The sequence below is a fragment of the Artemia franciscana genome, chromosome 11 (genome assembly GCF_032884065.1).
Source record: "Artemia franciscana chromosome 11, ASM3288406v1, whole genome shotgun sequence".
NCBI lineage: Eukaryota > Metazoa > Arthropoda > Branchiopoda > Anostraca > Artemiidae > Artemia > Artemia franciscana.
Window position 1 is genome coordinate 47911276 of NC_088873.1, and position 18961 is coordinate 47930236.

At 35.1% G+C, this 18961-nt stretch overlaps 1 protein-coding gene across 5 annotated transcripts; it reads left to right on the forward strand.

The window, feature by feature from the left end:
* Nucleotides 1-860: 860 nt before the first annotated feature.
* LOC136033312 (zinc finger protein 239-like) lies at nucleotides 861-16652 on the forward strand. Of its 5 annotated transcripts, none has more exons than XM_065714088.1 (5): nucleotides 861-939; nucleotides 4613-4735; nucleotides 7847-8017; nucleotides 9362-9532; nucleotides 14094-16652. In XM_065714088.1, exons 2-5 carry the CDS (start codon nucleotides 4690-4692, stop codon nucleotides 14963-14965), a joined length of 1260 nt encoding a protein of 419 aa, XP_065570160.1. In that variant the 5' UTR covers nucleotides 861-939; nucleotides 4613-4689; the 3' UTR covers nucleotides 14966-16652. The 5 variants fall into 5 exon arrangements, with proteins under 5 accessions (XP_065570160.1, XP_065570158.1, XP_065570159.1 ...); XM_065714086.1 differs by lacking the exon at nucleotides 861-939 and adding an exon at nucleotides 1009-1118; XM_065714087.1 differs by lacking the exon at nucleotides 861-939 and adding an exon at nucleotides 1012-1090.
* Nucleotides 16653-18961: the final 2309 nt, after the last annotated feature.

An 18961-nucleotide genomic window follows, 5' to 3' on the forward strand; every position in this document is an offset into this window, starting at 1 on the left:
TTCAGAGTGGAAAGATGGGGATGAAACTTGGTGGGAAAATTAAACACAAGATCATAGATACGTGACGGGCATAACTGGACCGGATCTACTCTCTTTGGGGGAGCTGATGAAGGGGACCCAATTTGGAAAAATTAGAAAAATGAGGTAATTTTATCTTACGAACGGGTGATTGGATCTTAATAAATACGACCGGATCCGATGACATTGAGGGAGTTGGAGGGGGAAACCGTAAATCTTGAAAAACGCTTAGAGTGTATAGATCGGGAGGAAACTTGATAGGAAAAATAAGCAAATGTCCTAGATACGTTATCGACACAACCGGATCGTATCCACTCTCTTTGCGGCATTGGCTAGTTTGGACACTTCCAGATAAGCTAGGACGATGGAAGTTGGCAGGCGAATCAGGGACCAGACTAGATTAAATTAAAAATTGTCTAATCCGATTCGACCATCTGGAGGGGAGAGCGAGCGAACAAGATAGTTGAGAAGAATTTTAATTACCGATAAAACAAATGATTGTTCGTCTTAAGTATGGTTTGTGGTCTAAGGATATGATTTTCGCTTATGGTGCAAGAGGTCTCAGGCTCGAATCCTGGACTACCCCAATTTTCACATCAAGAAGGCCCGAAACTACATACGTGATCAATACAGCAGTCGCTGGAAGTTGGTAGGCATATCAGGGGCCCGACCAGAATAATTAGAAATTGTCACTTCCCAGATTTGACCATCTGGGGGGGGGGGACAGAAGGAAGGTTAATTCGGAAAAATTAGACAAAATGAGGTATTTTTAACTTACGAACGAGAACTCTTATTTTAAATCGTGACCGGATCCGGTGACGTTTAGGGGAATTAGAGGATGAAAACAGAAATGTGAGCTAGCCAAGACATTACCATAGATATTACCTTGTTGCTTTACAGTATTTGATTGACATTTGATAGGTTTGTTACTACTCCCTGTCATTTTTTTCATGGTGTGAAAAAAAATAGCTAGATGGGAGTTTATCTCTTGATAAGGAAATTTGAAATGTATTGTCACATGTATTCTGGAATGTGCGGATTTTATGAAAAGCCTCTCTAGGCGTGCACACTGGTATTTGGATTAAAATATTACAGAGCAGGTTATTATTATATTGAAAATCAATTTTTGCATGTTAGAGTGCATTTCTTCAAGGTACACTTACTTGCTGTAGTCTTATTAGCCCAGTCAGGAACACACGATTTCTTGGAGCCTTTCTTCATTAAGATGCCAGAATCTCCTTTAATATGGTGGTAATTAAAAATCAAGTAAAACTATGATTTTGTTCCGCATCTCTAAAAGTTGTTTGGCATCTCTAAAATTTGCTGGAGTTTCACTTAAGCCTATTTTTTTTTTTCAGTTTTGTCTTCACTCTTGCCATGCTCTCATCTTATTAGTATTTTCTTTTTCAATCTTGTCACACTAATTGTGTTTCTTTTAGTCTTGTCCACTGACATGGGTATTGCTACTGTTTGATGAGACTGTCTATTCTGTGACTTGATAGTTAGTGTAGTTTGGCTATCAGTTTCCATGTCCATTTGTCCCAGTGACAAAAATCACAGCTTAGATACAATATACAGTTATGAACACTTGGCTTGTTTTTGGGATATGGTACACATTAGCAATGCCAGTGCCTAGAAACAGGAAACTGGTATTGGTATCTAATTGCTAACAGGAAACTGGTATTGGTAGCCTATCTAAGCTATGTATGCAACAAAACAAAATTTTCATTCCTGCCTATGGTGTTGTAGTACAATCTACATGTCAGAGCACAGGATTAGAGTTGGCATCAAGTTCAAAGCTCTGTAACAAAGGCTTCTCATGGGCAAGATAGGAGTTTTCATAACTGTATTGATATCTAAGCTGTGACAAGAAAAAAAACTTAGAAAAGAAGTAACAAGACTAGATAAAAAAAAAATATTTTTTTTTGGTGCTAATGTTTTGAAAATTAAAAGCATAGCATTGAAGGATACTTTTTCAATAGAAACTGCAACACCAAAGATAACCAGCCAGGCTTTTTTTCGGCAAGTTGAACATGTGGGAAGAAACAGTTAGTTGTTCATTTTCCTCTTCACAGTGAGATTTGGGTAAAGGTATGATTTGGCTCAAATAGCAGTATTCAAATTCTACTTTCCACAAGAAGTGTTTCAAGTAATGATGGGATTGCCTTGTTAGTACTTTTTATGGCACTTGATATTTACCAAGTGACATATAGCAACTGCAATTAGTCTGTCTGTCCTGATTTTGCTAGTTTGGGCATTTCCAGATAAGCTAGGACAATGAAATTTTGCAGGCATATCAGGAACCAAATCAGATTAAATTAGAAATAGTCATTTCTTTGGTTCAACCTTGATTTGACCATCTGGGGGAGGAGTGGGGGGATGGTTAACTTGGAAAATTAGAAAACATGAGGTATTTTCAACTTATGAACAGGTATCATGTCTCACAGCTCTTATCTTAAATCCTGACCATGTCCAATGACAGTGGAGGGGGCAACCAGAAATATTGGAAAACGTTTAGAGTGTAAAGATCAGGATGAAACTTGGTGGGAAGAATAACCAAATATCCTAGATACATTATTGGCATAACTGGACCAGATCTGCTCTCTTGGGGTAGTTTTGGAGATTTACTAGTTTGGGCACTTCCAGATAAGCTAGGACAGTCAAAGCTGGCAATCATATCAGGGACCAGACTAGATTAAATTAGAAATAGTCTCTTTACAATTCGACCATCTAGGGGGGGGGGGAGCAAGCAAACAAGATAGTTGAGAAGAATTTTATTTGTTGATAAAGCAAATGATTGTTTTTCTTAAGTATGGCTTTTGGTCTTGGGGTATGATTTTTGCTTAGTGTATGAGAGGTCTCAGGTTTGACCAGTTTTTACATGAAGAAGACCAGAACTAAATACGTGATCAATATAGCAAATATGTGATCAATATTCTTTTGGTCTGTCTGTCCGGATTTTGCTAGTTTGGGCATTTCAAGATAAGCTAGGACAATGAAATTTGGCAGGTGTATCAGGAACCAAATCAGATTAAATTAGAAATAGTCATTTCTTTGATTCAGCCATCAATGAAATTTGGCAGGTGTATCAGGAACCAAATTAGATTAAATTAGAAATAGTTGTTTCCTGAATTTGACCATCTGGGGGAGGAGTGGGGGGACAGTTAACTGAAATTTGGCAGGTGTATCAGGAACCAAATTAGATTAAATTAGAAATAGTCATTTCCTGAATTCAACCATCTGGGGGAAGAGTGGGGGATGGTTAATTTGGAAGATTAGAAAAAATCAGGTATTTTTAACTTATGAATGGGTATTCTGTCTCAGAGCTCTTATTTTAAATCCCAGCCGTATCAGATGATGTTGGGGGGAGTTGGAGGGGAAACCAGAAATATTGGAAAAGGTTTAGAGTGTAAAGATCAGGATGAAACTTGGTGGGAAGAATAAAAAAAACCTAGATACACTATTGACATAACCAGACCAGATCCACTCTCTTTAGGGTAGTTGTGGGGATTTACTAGTTTGGGCACTTCCAGATAAGCTAGGACAAAGAAATCTGGCAAGCATATCAGGGACCAGACTAGATTAAATTAGAAATAGTCTCTTTCACAATTTGACCATCTGGGGGGGGGGGGGAGCGAGCAAACAAGATAGTTGATAAGTATTTTATTTGTCAATAAAGCAAGTCATTCTTCTTCCTAAGTATGACTTTCAGTCTTAGGGTAAGATTTTCGCTTAGCATATGAAAGGTCTCAGGTTTGAATCTCGGACCACCCCAATTTTTACATGAAGAAGACCCAAAACTAAATATGTGATCAATATAGCAATTGTTGAAAATTGGCAGGCATATCAGGGACCCGACCAGATTAAATTAGAAATAGTCTCTTTGCAAATTTGACCATCTGGGGGGATTGGAAGGACAGTTAACTCGGAAAAACTAGAAAAAATGAGGTATTTATAACTTACGAATGGGTTATCAGATCTTAATGAAATTTGATATTTAGAAGGACCTCGTGTCTCAGAGCTCTTATTTAAATTCTCGACCAGATCCGGTAACATTGGGGGATGAGAGTTGAAGGGGGAAACCGGAAATCTTGGAAAACACTCACAGTGGAGATCATAGTGAAACATAGTGGGACAAAGCTCTAGGCTCTTCCAACCTCGTCACAAGTGCCATATGAGCTCTTGGCTCTTGTTAAAATAGAAAAATGATCACCACAGAATTCGGAAGTTTAAATTCGTATACCATACAGTTTTTTTTTTATAAATAAACACAGGTTTGGCAACAAGACTAGCCTTCTGAAATTTGAAAAATGTTCAGATGAATTCAACTTTAGCACTAGCCTTAGGATTCTGCCATATCTTGTTTGAAATGAGTCTTGAACTGGCCCATTTTTGCAATAAATCATATCTTAGAATTGTAGTAATCTTGATGATTAATGCTTGTGATAAGGTACTAACTAATTGTCTAACAAAACCAAAAAGAAACTGTAAAATACAGAAAATTAACAAAACAAAAAGAAATATATTGGCGAGTATGAAAAAGGAATGGTTAATTATTTTACCACTTAATTTAGTATAATTTTATGTCTTTTAGGTACTGTTGGCTGCTGTTTGGCTTTGAGAAAGTAGCTTCCCAAGTCTACCCTAGATACTTTATCTCATATTTTGAAAATGACACAACAATCCAACTCCTTTGAGCTAATTTGTTTCAAGAAGGGTAAGTCTAGAATTTTTTCCTTTTGACGCTATAGTTATTAATTGAGGAAAATTAATTGTCATCGGCTGTTCAACTGGTCAAGTAATTACCATTGGGCTTCAACTGTCAATCCACCATGATTCATTGATGACGCTCTGTTCGATTTTTTCAGTTTTCAAAACATAATTCTTTTAGTAGCCTATCCTTTAGAGCGTAATAGCCTTGAATTTTGATATTTTGGATAAATAAACATTTATAAGATATAGTTGAAACGGTGTGTAAATGTAAATGAATGTTGTGTCAGTCATTTTGAAAATAATTTTCCTAAATTAAAGTTGTAAACAGTTTTTCTCCAAGTCCATCATTTTTACAGGCAAGAAAATCAGTGGAGTGCTAATTTTCTGAAGAAAAATATCAAACTTTTTTGAGAAATTGATTTAAAAACTTTTTCAACCAAAAAGTTTCAAAGAAATGTAAAGAGCTCCATTAAGCTAAGAATGAGCAAAAATAAAGTCAATTAATTTTCCAAGCATGAAACTACCACACATCACTATCAATAAATAAAATGAAACTCTAAACGAACAGAGATTAGCATGAGTAGGGCTGATAACCCTCATGTCTTCTCAAGACCAGAACATAATTTGCGCTTTACTGAAAACAAATATATTTGAAATGTTTTCACTTTTCTTACTTTCATAAATAAAAAATTATTAAAACTTTATGAAATAAATATCAGTATGTATCAGTTAAAATTACGATCCAAGGTCATTTGTTTTTTGTTTTGTTTTTTTAGTAAAGCACAAATTGTGTTCTGAATGTAACATAGCTGAAAATATGATAGCTGATGAATATAACATGGGAAAAACAAGAAAATCACTGCCTCAAAATTTTGACTGGATGTGTTTTGAAAATGAATGGGCTTGAGAGAAGGGCTGCTTGTACTCCAATCTCTTGTTATTCTTAAAAAGGGCATATAATCATCATATTATTCTTTAGCTCTAGGTCATGAGGTGTCAAATCAGCAATTTCAATTAAGTGGTGAAATCTTTGCATGAGTTCAATACCTGCTTCGTGTTATTTCTTCAGAGAGACATACATTTTATATGATTTGTATTGTCTTGGTATTCGTTGTGAGTTTCACTATTGCTTCTCTTCTAATCATTGACTTCGTTTTATATTTGATGTGATCATTGCTGTCATGTGTCTTCCAACCGTAATTTTTGTCGTTCATATCCGTTTATCATTACCTCAAATATTTTATTTCATGCCTTTGGTTTAGTAGTTTGAATTCGCCAACCATCTTGAATAATTTCTTAAGACATCACAGATACTAAAAACGTCTATTCCTGCTTCTAAGACCAAATCAGTGTTCATATTTTCTGTTTGCAACGTCAATGTGACTCTTGCTGTCTTTGTTCATGTCTGTTGCTTTAGATGATGCGATTCTTTGCTTGTTTCCTAATCACATTTATTTGTGATTCATTTTTATTAAGCATCCCCTTAAATCTTATTTTTGTGCCTTTTTGTTTAGCTTTTTGGATGCGTCTTGTCACGTTGGATGGTCCAGGCCATTGAACAAAAATTCCTTCTTATTGTTCAAATGACGTATCATTCTCAATCATTGTAAGTTAAATTGGGTCATATTATTAGCACTTTATTTAAGCAAATGGATATTGAATCAGAGATAGTGCCTTTGTAAAATTACAACTTTGTTTTCTTAGTTTTTCCCCCATGCCTTCCCTTATATATGACTTTCCATGCTAGCCTTACAGCACCTGATCTTTCCATTAAATCAACCATCACTCGCTCACACGTTTCTCGGTCAACTTTGTTGACCATCTGTTTTATTTCTTGTTTGATACAAGGTTCGTTTTCGTAAACTCCTGAACTTTACCCTCATAGGGAAAAGTCACAAGGTGTCAGGTCACAAGATCATTGTGCATAGGTTTGATTTCCTCATAACGAGAATAGTCTGCCTGAGCAAATTTCATGCAGCAGAGCAATTGTGTCTCATGAAGTGTTACAAGTTTCGATGTCTGGTTGAAATCAGGAATTTTTGATGATTGTTTGATCCAACCAGGGCCAAGGGAAATTAGTGAACATGGCACGATAACGAACTCGGTTCACTGCGACTGTCCTCCCTTCGTCATTAAAAAAAGGACTGATCCCTCACTCCAGACTCTAACTCGCTGAGTAATCACTCAGTAACTCTTAACTAACTCTCACTCCAGACTCTAAACCCTCACTCCAGATTGCTCGACAAGCCGTAGCTTGGGCTTTTTAGTTCCTCTGTTGACCTGGATTGTTTTTCCAACTTCATTCTCAGCTTAAGAACAGTCATTTAGTACAATGTTGTGTCCCACAATCGTAAGGGATTTTTGAACGGTTTCCGCGAAAGTCATTATTTTCGTTGTGATTTTACAAACGCAAATTCTAAGTTGGCAAACAAAAGCACAGCATCAAAACGTAACCTCAATGATCAGTGATAAAAAGTATATGAGGAAATAGTGATAAAAAACAATGTTGCCAACAATAACACATACAAATAGCAGGCATTTCAAGTCCGACGCTCATTTTTAAACACATTTAAGGAGTTTAGTTCTGAAGAGTTCATTCTGAAGAAGAAGAAATATATTGATTATTTCGAAACTGCTACAATTGGAATAATCTTAAAAGTTTCTAATTTGCTTTTTCTTGAGGAAGGGGAGTATGTTTTCTTGAACGGAAAGCTTTTTATTTAAAAATTGATTTTCTTGTTTTACTTATTTAGTATTATTTTTTCTACGATTTGCTGAGTTTCTTTTCATATAATGTTTACTCTTTGAGTTATTAAACGCTATTTTGGTACGATCGTCAAGTTTTAGTTTTAACTTTTTATTCTGAACGCAATCGAGTCCATCTTTATTTTATTAAAGAAAAATTAAGTTACTAGTTAGAGATCTTGTCTGACAGGTTTAAAAAACAACATTACCGCAGTGTCGAAACTCTTGCGAGGGCTGAAAGAGAAAGGACGGTTCCTTTTATTGATGAATTTTAGGACTTTCTCTTCCCCAAATGGCACCCCTACTTCTGACGGCTGCACAAATTTGTGGCTTCAGAGAATATGTAGCTGTAAAATAGTTATGTTTTTAGAGCCAGAGGATGAAATTGAAGCTTATACCAATGACTTCGTTGAGACAACAAATCCAATGTTGTTACCTAAACTTGAAGATGCTTCAGCTGCTGCTTTGTTCTGTAGTTCTGTACACTTGGCATTAAATCGTGATTTTCAGAAAAACGGTTCAACTATTGATGGTGATAAAGGTATGTTTTATGTTATTATAACTCATCTATCTAAATAAAAATGTACTGTCCGTCTGTTAGACTATCTTCTATAAAAAAAGGAAAAAAAACTAAAAAATAAAGAAGAAAAAGAAAACTAAAAACAAGAAGAAAAAGAACTAAAAAAGGTAAAAAACAAAAAAACTAAAAAGAAAAGAAGAAAATACTAAAAAAACTAAAAAACTGAAAAAAAGAAAAAAACTAAAAAAAAAAGAAAAATCTAAAAAAGAAAAAGAAAAAACTAACCAAAAAAGGAAAAACTAAAAGAAAAAATGAAGTAAGACAAAAAACTTAAACTAAAAAAAAGACAGACATAAAAAAATCGCTGTATATTAATCACATATTCAATAATACAATCTGTATTAACAGTTACCGCAGTACATTGGCTTTGATGCTCTGTTTTGAATTCGATGGTGTTACGACCTGTTGCTGGGGTGCAAAAGAAAAATACTGACACCCCACGTTTTTGCTGGCGCGCCAGAGCAACGCGTGGCAGGGGTCAGCTAGAAATTTTAATAAAACTGATAATTGTATGGAAAGAAATACACTTCATTTTGTCTGACTATCCTGTTCATTATTTCCAATTTTACATAGATGACTGCCCATCCCCCTATCAAAATGTGATGTTTGTCTGATTCCTTAATACTTCTGATACATCTTAATGTAAATTTGATGACCATCCATAACACTGAGTCAGCCGCTAATATGTGGTTCTCCAGAAAATGTGTAGGTTTAATTAAAATTGATATGAATGTTATATGTAGCTTTGAAAATCTTCGTTGTGTTATCTCATGGCTGGGGAATTACGCCAAAACTTTCTGAAAAAAACTTGTTGGGTTGGGTTAAAGAGGGGAAGCTGGAGATGCTATTTTTGTTGTGGAGAAGAAGGGGCCAGATGGTGCTTTTCAATATTCACAAATGAGTACACGTTTCTTTTTCTTGGAACTTTTATCTGATGTCCTCTGCTACTAATTTTATATCACTTCCGGTTTAATTATATTCACACCCCCCATGCCTCAACCGAAGGAACTTTGTATATCTACTAACCATTAAAGTTGTTGCAACATTGGCAACATTTGTTGAGTTGTAGTGGTTTTTGGGAAAAATATGTCAGTCTTGTATAGATAAAGTATTATAGATGATGAACATGATTATAACTTAACTAATTTTTGTATCCGTCCTAAACCTCTGATTTAAAATATACACATAGAATAAATGATTCGTCTAATAGCTAAGCTTATCAGAATATATTTTAATTCTCTTTTAAAAAATCATAAACGGGAAAAGAGTATCAAACACCAAACTATCTTATAATTTTTTTTTGAGAATCAGAAGAAGAAATCCTGGCTTATACCAATAGCCCCATTGAATCCAAAAATCCAGCGTTGTTGCTTCATCTTGAAGACGCTCCGATAGCTACTCTGCCCTTTGCCCATATACCGATAAAGTTGGATCCCGATTTTCAAATAGAAAATTCAAGTGAGAATAATGATAAAGGTAAGTTTTACCTTATTGTAACTTAAAATCCTGATAACTCGGGTAGCTGTCTTGGATGAAAAACAGTTCAGGTTGTCGGATTTCCCCTTCAGCCAATGACAATCAAAATCATACCAATTTTTTCCATACGTCATCAAGGAACTGCCTTTGAATAAACAATAGCAAATTTTTTAATAGTTCTTATGTGTCATTTAATCCTAATAGAAGACTTTTCATGTCTGTCCTGAAGGACTCAAGCTTTCGGACTTCCAGGTCTCAGTAGGAACTGAGTTCCAAGCATGTCCTACAGTCACAGCCAGACCGAAATCTGAACGAAGTGAGGTAGTGGCTGGAACCATTGCACCATCCGGGTTACGAATTGTGTATAAGTCTACTTCCTTCATTAGTTGAAGTAGTCCTGAAAAGCACGATGGGAACTCTCTGTGGAACTATTGATTTGCCAGCGATGATACGAATTCAGGAGACTAACAAGAGTTAAATAAAAAAACAAAACAAAAAAAAAAAAAACAACTGAGGATAGAAAAAGGAACTACTTGCTTCGGTTTTCAGATGATTCCAAGTCCCCGCAAAACTTTGACTCTAATTAACTGAATATGCAACTTAAATTATAGGTAGCCGCTTAAATGATAGATGGCCGCTTAAATGATAGATAGCTGCTTAAATGATTAAATGATAGATAGTCCCTTAAATGATAGACAGTCGCTTAAATGATAGATAGCCCGTTAAATGTTAGATAGCCGCTTAAATGATAGATATCCGCTTAAATAATAATAGCCGCTTACATGATAGATTTTAATTCAAAAGAATTGGTAACAATCCCTTCTATCTTCTTGTATGATTGTTCCAATGTGACAATCCAGGCAAAACATAATATCACAAAAGAAAATGTTTCCCAGTTTTAAAATTGCGTTCACTCAAGGTATTCCTTTTGTCCCCATACAGAGATAATAATTAATACCTAAAGATTTGGTTAAATATTTAAGGCTGATGTCACATTTAATATACTGCAAGTGTCCATATCTCCTCCATAGCTATGTATTATCATATCTAACTCTTATATGAAAAGTTTTTGCGGTATTGCATGTTGATGACATTTATAACATAAAGCACATGGGGTAGATAAACCCTAGCATATCACATATACATTACTTTTGTGGAACGTTGTAACGAAAAGCAGAAGATAATCAGATAACTAAATATTGTATTGGTTTGACGTATTTTTGTTGTGAAGCTTCCGGGCATTTTCAAAGATTTCTCACTTCCCTTCCTTAGATTGACTTACTCATTTCCTCAACTTTCAGGCAATTCTTTGCCGAATTCACTTCGACTATTTTACATTTTGGGTCATTTTCAGGTCTTGAGACAAGGTATTTTCAGAAAGATTTTTCCCATCGTTATTATCCTTGATGGAACCGTTTTTAGCAATTTTATTCCTATCCGTTTACGTACATTCTAACATCGTAAGAATCTTTCTAATAGTACACTTTAAATGTAAGACTTCAAATTATTACTTTTGTCTCTCAGAAACCGCGTTTGAAGTTTTAAACCACTGGTGTCTGACTCATTTTCATGGAATTAGAACAGTAACTTTTTTAATTGGTTATTGAGTTAGAGTAACTGATTTTAAAATTCTTTACTTCAAACTTGTGCTGATCTCAGCAAGAGATTTGAATTGCATCGGATAAACGAAGTTTCTTGACTACGAATGTCCTTGCGTCGGCCCTTGAGCATGTTGCTAGAGTTGGGCTCGTTATTTGGGTCCAGTATTACCCAGCTGAGATAAAATGCACTGCCCAACCACAGGACCTAAGCAAGAAATTTCGACTTCTCTGCAAGCTATCTTGAATTTACTTTAACGTCAATAAAACTACCGACATACTTTCAGACAAAGTTTTCAATGCTGCGCCTTCTGAAAACGTAACTGAAATCTTATATAAATTCAGAGATTGCTCATCCTACTTTTGTTCCTTACGGCGCATCATTCAAACAACAAATATAACAAGGGAGTCAGTTGCAAATGGCTCCTTTATTTGACTTCATTTCTCTTCTAGCCCTCATTATTCTACATCGTTTATTTGAATTAAAACCTACCTAACAGTCAACAAAAAGTTAAATTTAAACAGCAACTAATGAATTTAATTACATCACTGTCAGCAATATCTCAAACAAGGTCTATTAGTGGACATTAATGGCGGTAAAGAGTGTTATTTATCCGATTCTATATATTCGAATTCCTCATCTAACTTAACTGCCACGAAACTTTGAACATAAAATTGATCGCTTTCAAAACCTGGTGAGAAACCTGGTGTCTTGTGTTTGATGGTTTTTTCCATCCTTATAACCTACTACTACAATGTTTTCGTACTTCGCTTATAAATTAAAAGAAAATTGAAAAACAAATAACAAAGTAAAATACATAAATAAAGAAATTAACTTTGAATTTAAATCATTCAACCATTTTCCAAAACGTAACGGTTTAACCGACTCTTGAACTGGCTAAGTTGAATAATCCGAGTTTCAAACACTATCAACGAAGATAGTTCCTGAGCTTCGTATTTGGGACCAACTTTAAGTAGTCTTACCTTATTAGATCTTGGGAATGAAAGGAATACTGCTTAGTATACATGATAAAGTAAGGAAAATTAATAGAATTATTAAGCAACAGAAATTTAAACGGTCGCAATTTTCAGCTACTGAATGCAAAGAAAAGATAAAGCAGCTATTTCGGCAAATAGCCGAAATAGCCAAAAGAAGGTTTTAAGCCGTCTTTCGTGCAAATGAAAAAAACTAACTTTTTGAGATAAACTAGAAAGGAAGAACAAAACAACTGATCATGGTGACCAAATCGTTTTGTTCATCCTTTTTGGTTAACTTTAAGTAGTAGGAAGAACTGAATTAGTGGGTAGAGAAGCAATGAACTATTAAACCTGATTTACATTGTCCAACGTAACATTATATACTGCTAAAAGAGACCCCTGATGCAGCTTCTCAAGCCTTCAATTTTGTTGAACCACTGCCCTTGAAATGCAATAATTAAAAAAAAAAAAACACTATTTGACCTTTTTACTAATTTGATACGTCATCGAGATACGTGACCGGTTTTCCAGCTCATGGACCAGAACCATTTCGTCTTTTTATCCAGTATCCATCTTGGTGATTTATCCCCTGCAATACTGGCCTACTGGGAGGTACTAGCCCCTATGAAACACCCCGAAACTAGTTACTTTACCCAAAATAATCAGGTCCTAGCTTCCCGGTTCCAAAATAAGAGGACCAAATAATCAGTCAGTCGTTTTGTTCTTCCCTATTGGTCAACTTCGAAAGCTTGTTTTTTTATTCTTTTCTTCTTATGCTGAGGACGGCTTGTTTCAGTTTTTTTGCTGAAATATCTGCTTTATCTTTTCATTGTATACATAAGCGGAACATCGCCGTCGTTTTGTGGTTTGTTTTTAAGTATTTTTCTTCGCTCTTCGTGTTTTTTTTATTGCATTTTTCTTCACTTCCTTGTTTTTTCATGTGCTATGTATAGTCTTTGTGGTTTCGGAACGTATTTTATGGTGATTAATTAAGCCGAGCAGTAATTAGGTGGTGTATGCCAAGAAGGGTAATTCTCTAGTACTTGGGGAAAGAAAGATCCTGGGAGGTTAATGGATCTTACTCAAACTCCATGCTTGAAGAAACACCTGAGGATCTGCTTCAATATATGGTTCTTTGTCCCGATTTCCAGGATTTTAGGAAATAAATATTTTCTATTAATGTGGCATGAAACCAGTGGTTTGTTTCAGTAATAGGATCAAAGGACTATTATTAAATAGGATCATTATAATATATTATTAAAATAGACATCGTTATAACATACATCTATATATACCATTATAATATAGTACTTATAAATATATATTCAGTATCTGTTGGCTAAATGAGCTGTTGTAGAGACCGTTTCATTAACTTCACCACAAAGTGGAATTTTTTACTCTTTTATTGAAGGATTGATTGACTCGTAACTTAAAATTTCGACAGAAACAAAAAAAAAAATTCCAGAGAAATTTTCCGAAGTTTGCAAATTCTATTGAAAGACTTACGGCCAGTTTTAAACTGAATTTTTTAGATCACTTTATTGTTTTTTTTTACTTAACCAAACTTTTAAGCTTTAAATAAAATAGCAATAATCTATCTTTCTAGGCTTTAGTTCATCTTTCGTCTTTAATAACAGCTACCGTTTTAAATTGTTGAATAAAAATTTGAGTGAATCATTATTCAGCATCTTGGTTTTTAAAAAAGGCGTTAGTTAGTTGCATGTCATAAAAAAGACTTTAATTCAACTAACCTCCCTTTTTACTCCAAAACTCGTTCGACTCGCTATTAAACTCCCAATTTTAAGGTTAAGCTCAGTCTTTTTATATAGACATTTAGTTTTTTTTTTTAACTTGGATGAATAAACGTCTGAGTGAATTATTTCTAAAATTCGGCAATTTTAAAAATTTATAAAATGAAAACAAAATCTTCAGTTAGAAGGATACGATTACAGGGATCTTTTATTCAGTTTTATTTTCAATTTTAGGCCACTTGGTAGCTTCCTCAGTCCATGATGATCCTTTGCGAGATTTGGAAACTTCTGGGCCAAGCAATCGTGCTAATGTCGATGGGGAGAAACCTTACCAATGTGAAATATGTTTTAAGTGCTTTTCTCAAAAGTCATATTTGAAGAAACATTGTATAATACATGCTACTGATAAACCCTACATTTGTGAGATATGCAAAGCGACTTTTTACCGGAAATCACACTTGGTTGTACATCAAAGAAGTCACACTGGTGAGAAGCCATATCAGTGTGAAATATGTGGCAAAGGCTTTTCTTTCAAGTCGTACGTGGCAGTGCATCAAAGAAGCCACACGGGGGAGAAACCATACCAGTGTGAAATATGTAGCAAAGATTTTTCCATGAAGCAACAGTTGGCTGTACATAAAAGAATCCATACCGGTGAGAAGCCGTACCACTGCCACCTTTGTGGAAAGAGCTTTTCTCAGAAATCTCATTTGAATATACACAAAAGGATCCATTCTGGTGAAAAACCACATCACTGCAATATATGCGGGAAAAGTTTTTCTGAAAGGACAGTTTTGCGTAAACATCAAAGAATCCATACTGGCGAGAAGCCACATCATTGTAAAGTATGTGGGAAGAGTTTTTCTGATCAGTCATACTTTATTGTACATCAAAGAGGTCACAGTGGTGATAAACCATACAAGTGTGATGTGTGTGGAAAAACGTTTCCAAATAAGCAGGGATTGAATATACATATGCGAATCCATACAGGTGAGAAACCATACGCCTGTCTAATTTGTAGCAAGAGCTTTGCTCAGAAACCACACTTGAAAATACACAAAAGAGTACATTTCGGTGAGAAAGCAGAACTCTCCGTAACATCCTAAAGTAGATTTATTCTATTCTGGAAACCTCTTTATTGTAAACATTTGAAAGTACTAAAGTTTATTGATATGATCATAACATATGTGCCAGTGAAAAATTCGTATCGTTGTGAATATTTGAAGTGTTCAAAGACTGCATAGAGCTCTGTTACTTGTTACCTGGTCTCCCACAGCTAATTCGGTAACACAATTACTGATTGTACTGGAATAGGTTTTTTCATCACTAACAATCACATTATAAATATAGATCAACAGTAGCGAAAAGTTTGTTCAAAAATGACACACATCATAGCGCGCTTACTGGGAAGTTCCCAGTACATCACAACAACAGCAATATTTAATACGATGCATTTTCAATGCATAGATGGTCACAGTTGTTCCTTGACATTCCGCTAGATCGCAGCATATGTAATGCGTTAAACATTTGTCATAGTGCATGCGCGAGGAGGCGGAGTCATGAAGAGAGATCTAGACTGACATGTGTCGAAAATCTTTAAGAGAGAGTATAGGACTTTTAGCTACTGATCATATACACTTGGGTAAAATTCTAGTTGATTGACTTCTTGCTATCTCAGAAAGGGGTTAGGTTAGGAAAATGAAACTTTCAGGGATGGGTCTACAGGCTAAAGTATGTCCCGGGAAGGTATTTTGAAGTACCTACCTCCACTTCTTCTCCCTCTAGAGGGCCCTGGCATTTGATGACCTTCAAAAATATGTGTGTTATAAAAGTGAAATCTTGCAATACATCTTCTGCTTGAATAAAGTACGACAAAATTGTTTTCAGCCTCACAACTTTGCTCAATCCCAATTTATAAGGTTTTAAAGATGTACAGATAAACCTCCTTAAATTTTGAAAAAAAAGCATTGATATGGCTCAGAATTCTACTCAAATAACAGGAATTGGATTTTCAGAACTAAAGGCAGAGAAAAAGTAACTGGTAACTGAAAATTAAGGTAAAATGTTGTTTTGTCAAAATTTCATTTGCTACCAGTCATGTAGGCAAATTTTAGGGCTCTCTAGAGTGAGAAGGAGTGGAGGTGGGTACTTTAAAATACCTTTCCGGGATATACTTAAGCCTGTAGACCCATCCCTGAAAGTTTCATTTTCCTAACCTAACCCCTTTCTGAGATAGCAAGAAGTCAATCAACTAGAATTTTACCTATACTTGTACTGCACTGACAATAAACAATTTTGTTAATTAACAAGAGTTAATTGTATTGATAAAGTATAACAGGACTGCAATATGCTATCTACTTATACTGACAAGCTTATGCAAATGATCTCATTCGTATCAAGGTAAAATACGAAAATAATTTTCTGAAAATACGTTTATATCAACATAAATTAAGTCTTACTGGTAAGAATTAACGGCACTATAAGTTATGCAGAAATAGTTGTATGTCAAAAGCACAATATGTTTCATCTTGAAAAAAGAGCCTTTGTAACTTTTAATTGGAGATTAGGACTGAGATTTTGCTGTTGGATTGCTTTTAATTGGTCTCGTGATATTGCACCCTCGCAAGCAATTAGCAGAGCATAATGCTTCCGATGAAGATTTGTCCTTCTAGCTATATTTAATTAATAACTCTAAAATTCGTTTTTACTAAAAATTTTTACTGATGTTTACTATTATGCCTTTATAAATTGAAACAAAGACTGTTCAATTTTATTAAAAACATGTAATTTGAATACTTATTTCTAGTTTAACTAAGTTAAACCCGCTATCTCACGGATAGCGGGTGCAGGAAAATCGCAAAAATGTTCACACTGAAACAGTTCAGTGTAGCCGTTGAAGCGCAAAAATATTATGAGATATTTAAACACCAAATGCATAGGAATAGGCTAAAACAAATTCCAGAAGCCAAGAACAATATTCAAAGGGCTATGCTGCATTAGCCTAAGCTAGCTATGTCTAATTAAAAATATAAGTCTGATATTGTGTGTTCACTTCCCGGAAATTACCCCAAATGCGAAGGATTAAAATCTTGGATTAGAAGGACCTGACTCTTATGTTCTTTGTCAACTATTTACGGAAAATTTCAGCTAGACATGACTGGTTTCTAAACTATTTACAATTTATGATTCTAAAAATCCTTCAATTCAGAATCAAATGTGATTTTCAACAGCTCAGTAAAAGTATTTCAACGCAGCCACTGAACCGTTGTGACGCACAAGCTTGTAGCGAAAAAAGAGGAAATTTGTTGCTTCAAATTTCAGGCACTCACGATGCAATTAAATAGTTTAGGAGTCGCGGCACATCCCTGACGAACTCCAGTACGAATGCAGATAGGCTGGCTACGTTTTCCGTTAACGTGTATACAGCTTGACGTTTGTTCATACAGTCCCTCAAAGAGAAAGCAGTACTTCTGGGAAAACCCTGTTGTTCTTAGTATAAGCCACAGCGACTTCTTATCTACAGAGTCTAAAGCGGCTTTGAAGTCGACGAAGCCTATGAATACCTCTTTACAAAAATTTCCGGGTCTTTTCTATTAATTGCTGTAAAGTGAATACCTATTCGCTTGTGGAACGACTGGGCATGAAATCAGCTTGTGCGATTTTCCAGTTTCTTCGAAGTATATTAGAGCTTCTATCGTGGAGAGTCATTGTAAACAATTTAGCAAGAACCAAAAGCAATGTTATACCTCTGTAGTTAAAGCATAGGTTCTTCATAGATATCAAGTGGAATCGTAGGCGAAAGCTAAGCAGCTCTTATGATATTTGGGTCAGGATATGTGAAAATGTCTGAGTCAAGAAGAGTGGAGAAGTGATCCTTCCATCTTTCAAGCTCGGCTGACTCATCTGGTAACAAGGATTCATAGGGAGCAACTATCGGGCCAAACGATAAGGTAAAACACTTTACTTTATCAGCGTTCTTCAGATTTGATTTCAGAAAGCATCTTGTAGTTTCCGTTGAAAATTATTTAAAATCAAGATGGTACTGTTAAAAACAAATAAGCAATCTTTTTAAATTAAATAAAGCACAGTTTAAACATTCACGAATATAAGTATCCCTATGTATTTATAACGCGAATTAAAGTTTGACTAAAAACTAATAGCTTGACATATGTGAAGTCCTGGTGAGTTAGAAAGGTTATTTTCCCCAACCGCAATAAATTCGTTAGAAAGTTTTAATTAGCTTAAGGGACTTTGTCTTTCTAGGCCCAGTAAGGAAAGTTGTCTGGTTTGGCCCAGGCTTGAAATGGTTGCTGGGTTAGAACTTATAGGAATAAATTGCCTGAAAATGTACCCCAATCCTCCTGGTGGTCCTGATGGTAAATTTCTAGTTTAACGGCTTCTTGTTATGTTGAAACTAGGGTAAAATTATAGCAGTTCATACAGCTGGCTTACCAATAAAGTGAATATACCACTCGATGCCTTTTTTATGCTTTTTACGAATATAATGATCGCTTCTACCTTAAATTCAAATTTAAGCAGTTTTTAACCTAAACTAACCTTATCTATGCATATAAAAATAAGTTGTTATAAATAATTTTAGCACTGAGAAATGTAGCATTATTTTTTCGAAAACGATGGAAAAGATGACGCTGAGAAAACGTAGTATTATTTTGTGGAAAACGAGCGATATACTTGAATTGAAAATTCGTCATTTTTAAGAGCTCAAAAAGTGCTTAAATTTGAAGTTACGATACAAACGATTATTTTATTCGTAAAGAACATAAAAAAGGCATCAAGTAGTATGTTCACTTTATTGGTAAGTCAGTTATATGAACTGTCATAATTGTTTGAAAATAGCAGAGGTAGCAAGCAAGCTTATTAGCTCTCTGTGCTACATCTCCCTTACTTTCATTTAGGAGTGTCTAATTACATCTCCAGCCATAAGGGTGGTCTAATCACTCTGCCACTGCAGATATAGAGCATAACGTTGGGTGTGGTGGTTTAGTCTTTGTGGCTGGGCAAGTAGAGACTGCATTTTTGGACTGTAGGCACAATGCTTGGTAGGAGAATGGCGGGGAAGATGGCTTCTTTTTCTCCTGGGA

Coding starts and splice junctions, on each gene's coding strand:
- LOC136033312 (XM_065714088.1), top strand. CDS start 4,690: ATGACACAACAATCCAACTCCTTTGAGCTAATTTGTTTCAAGAAGG. Junction 4,736..7,846: donor GCTAATTTGTTTCAAGAAGG/GTAAGTCTAGAA, acceptor TTATGTTTTTAG/AGCCAGAGGATGAAATTGAA. Junction 8,018..9,361: donor AACTATTGATGGTGATAAAG/GTATGTTTTATG, acceptor TTTTTTTTTGAG/AATCAGAAGAAGAAATCCTG.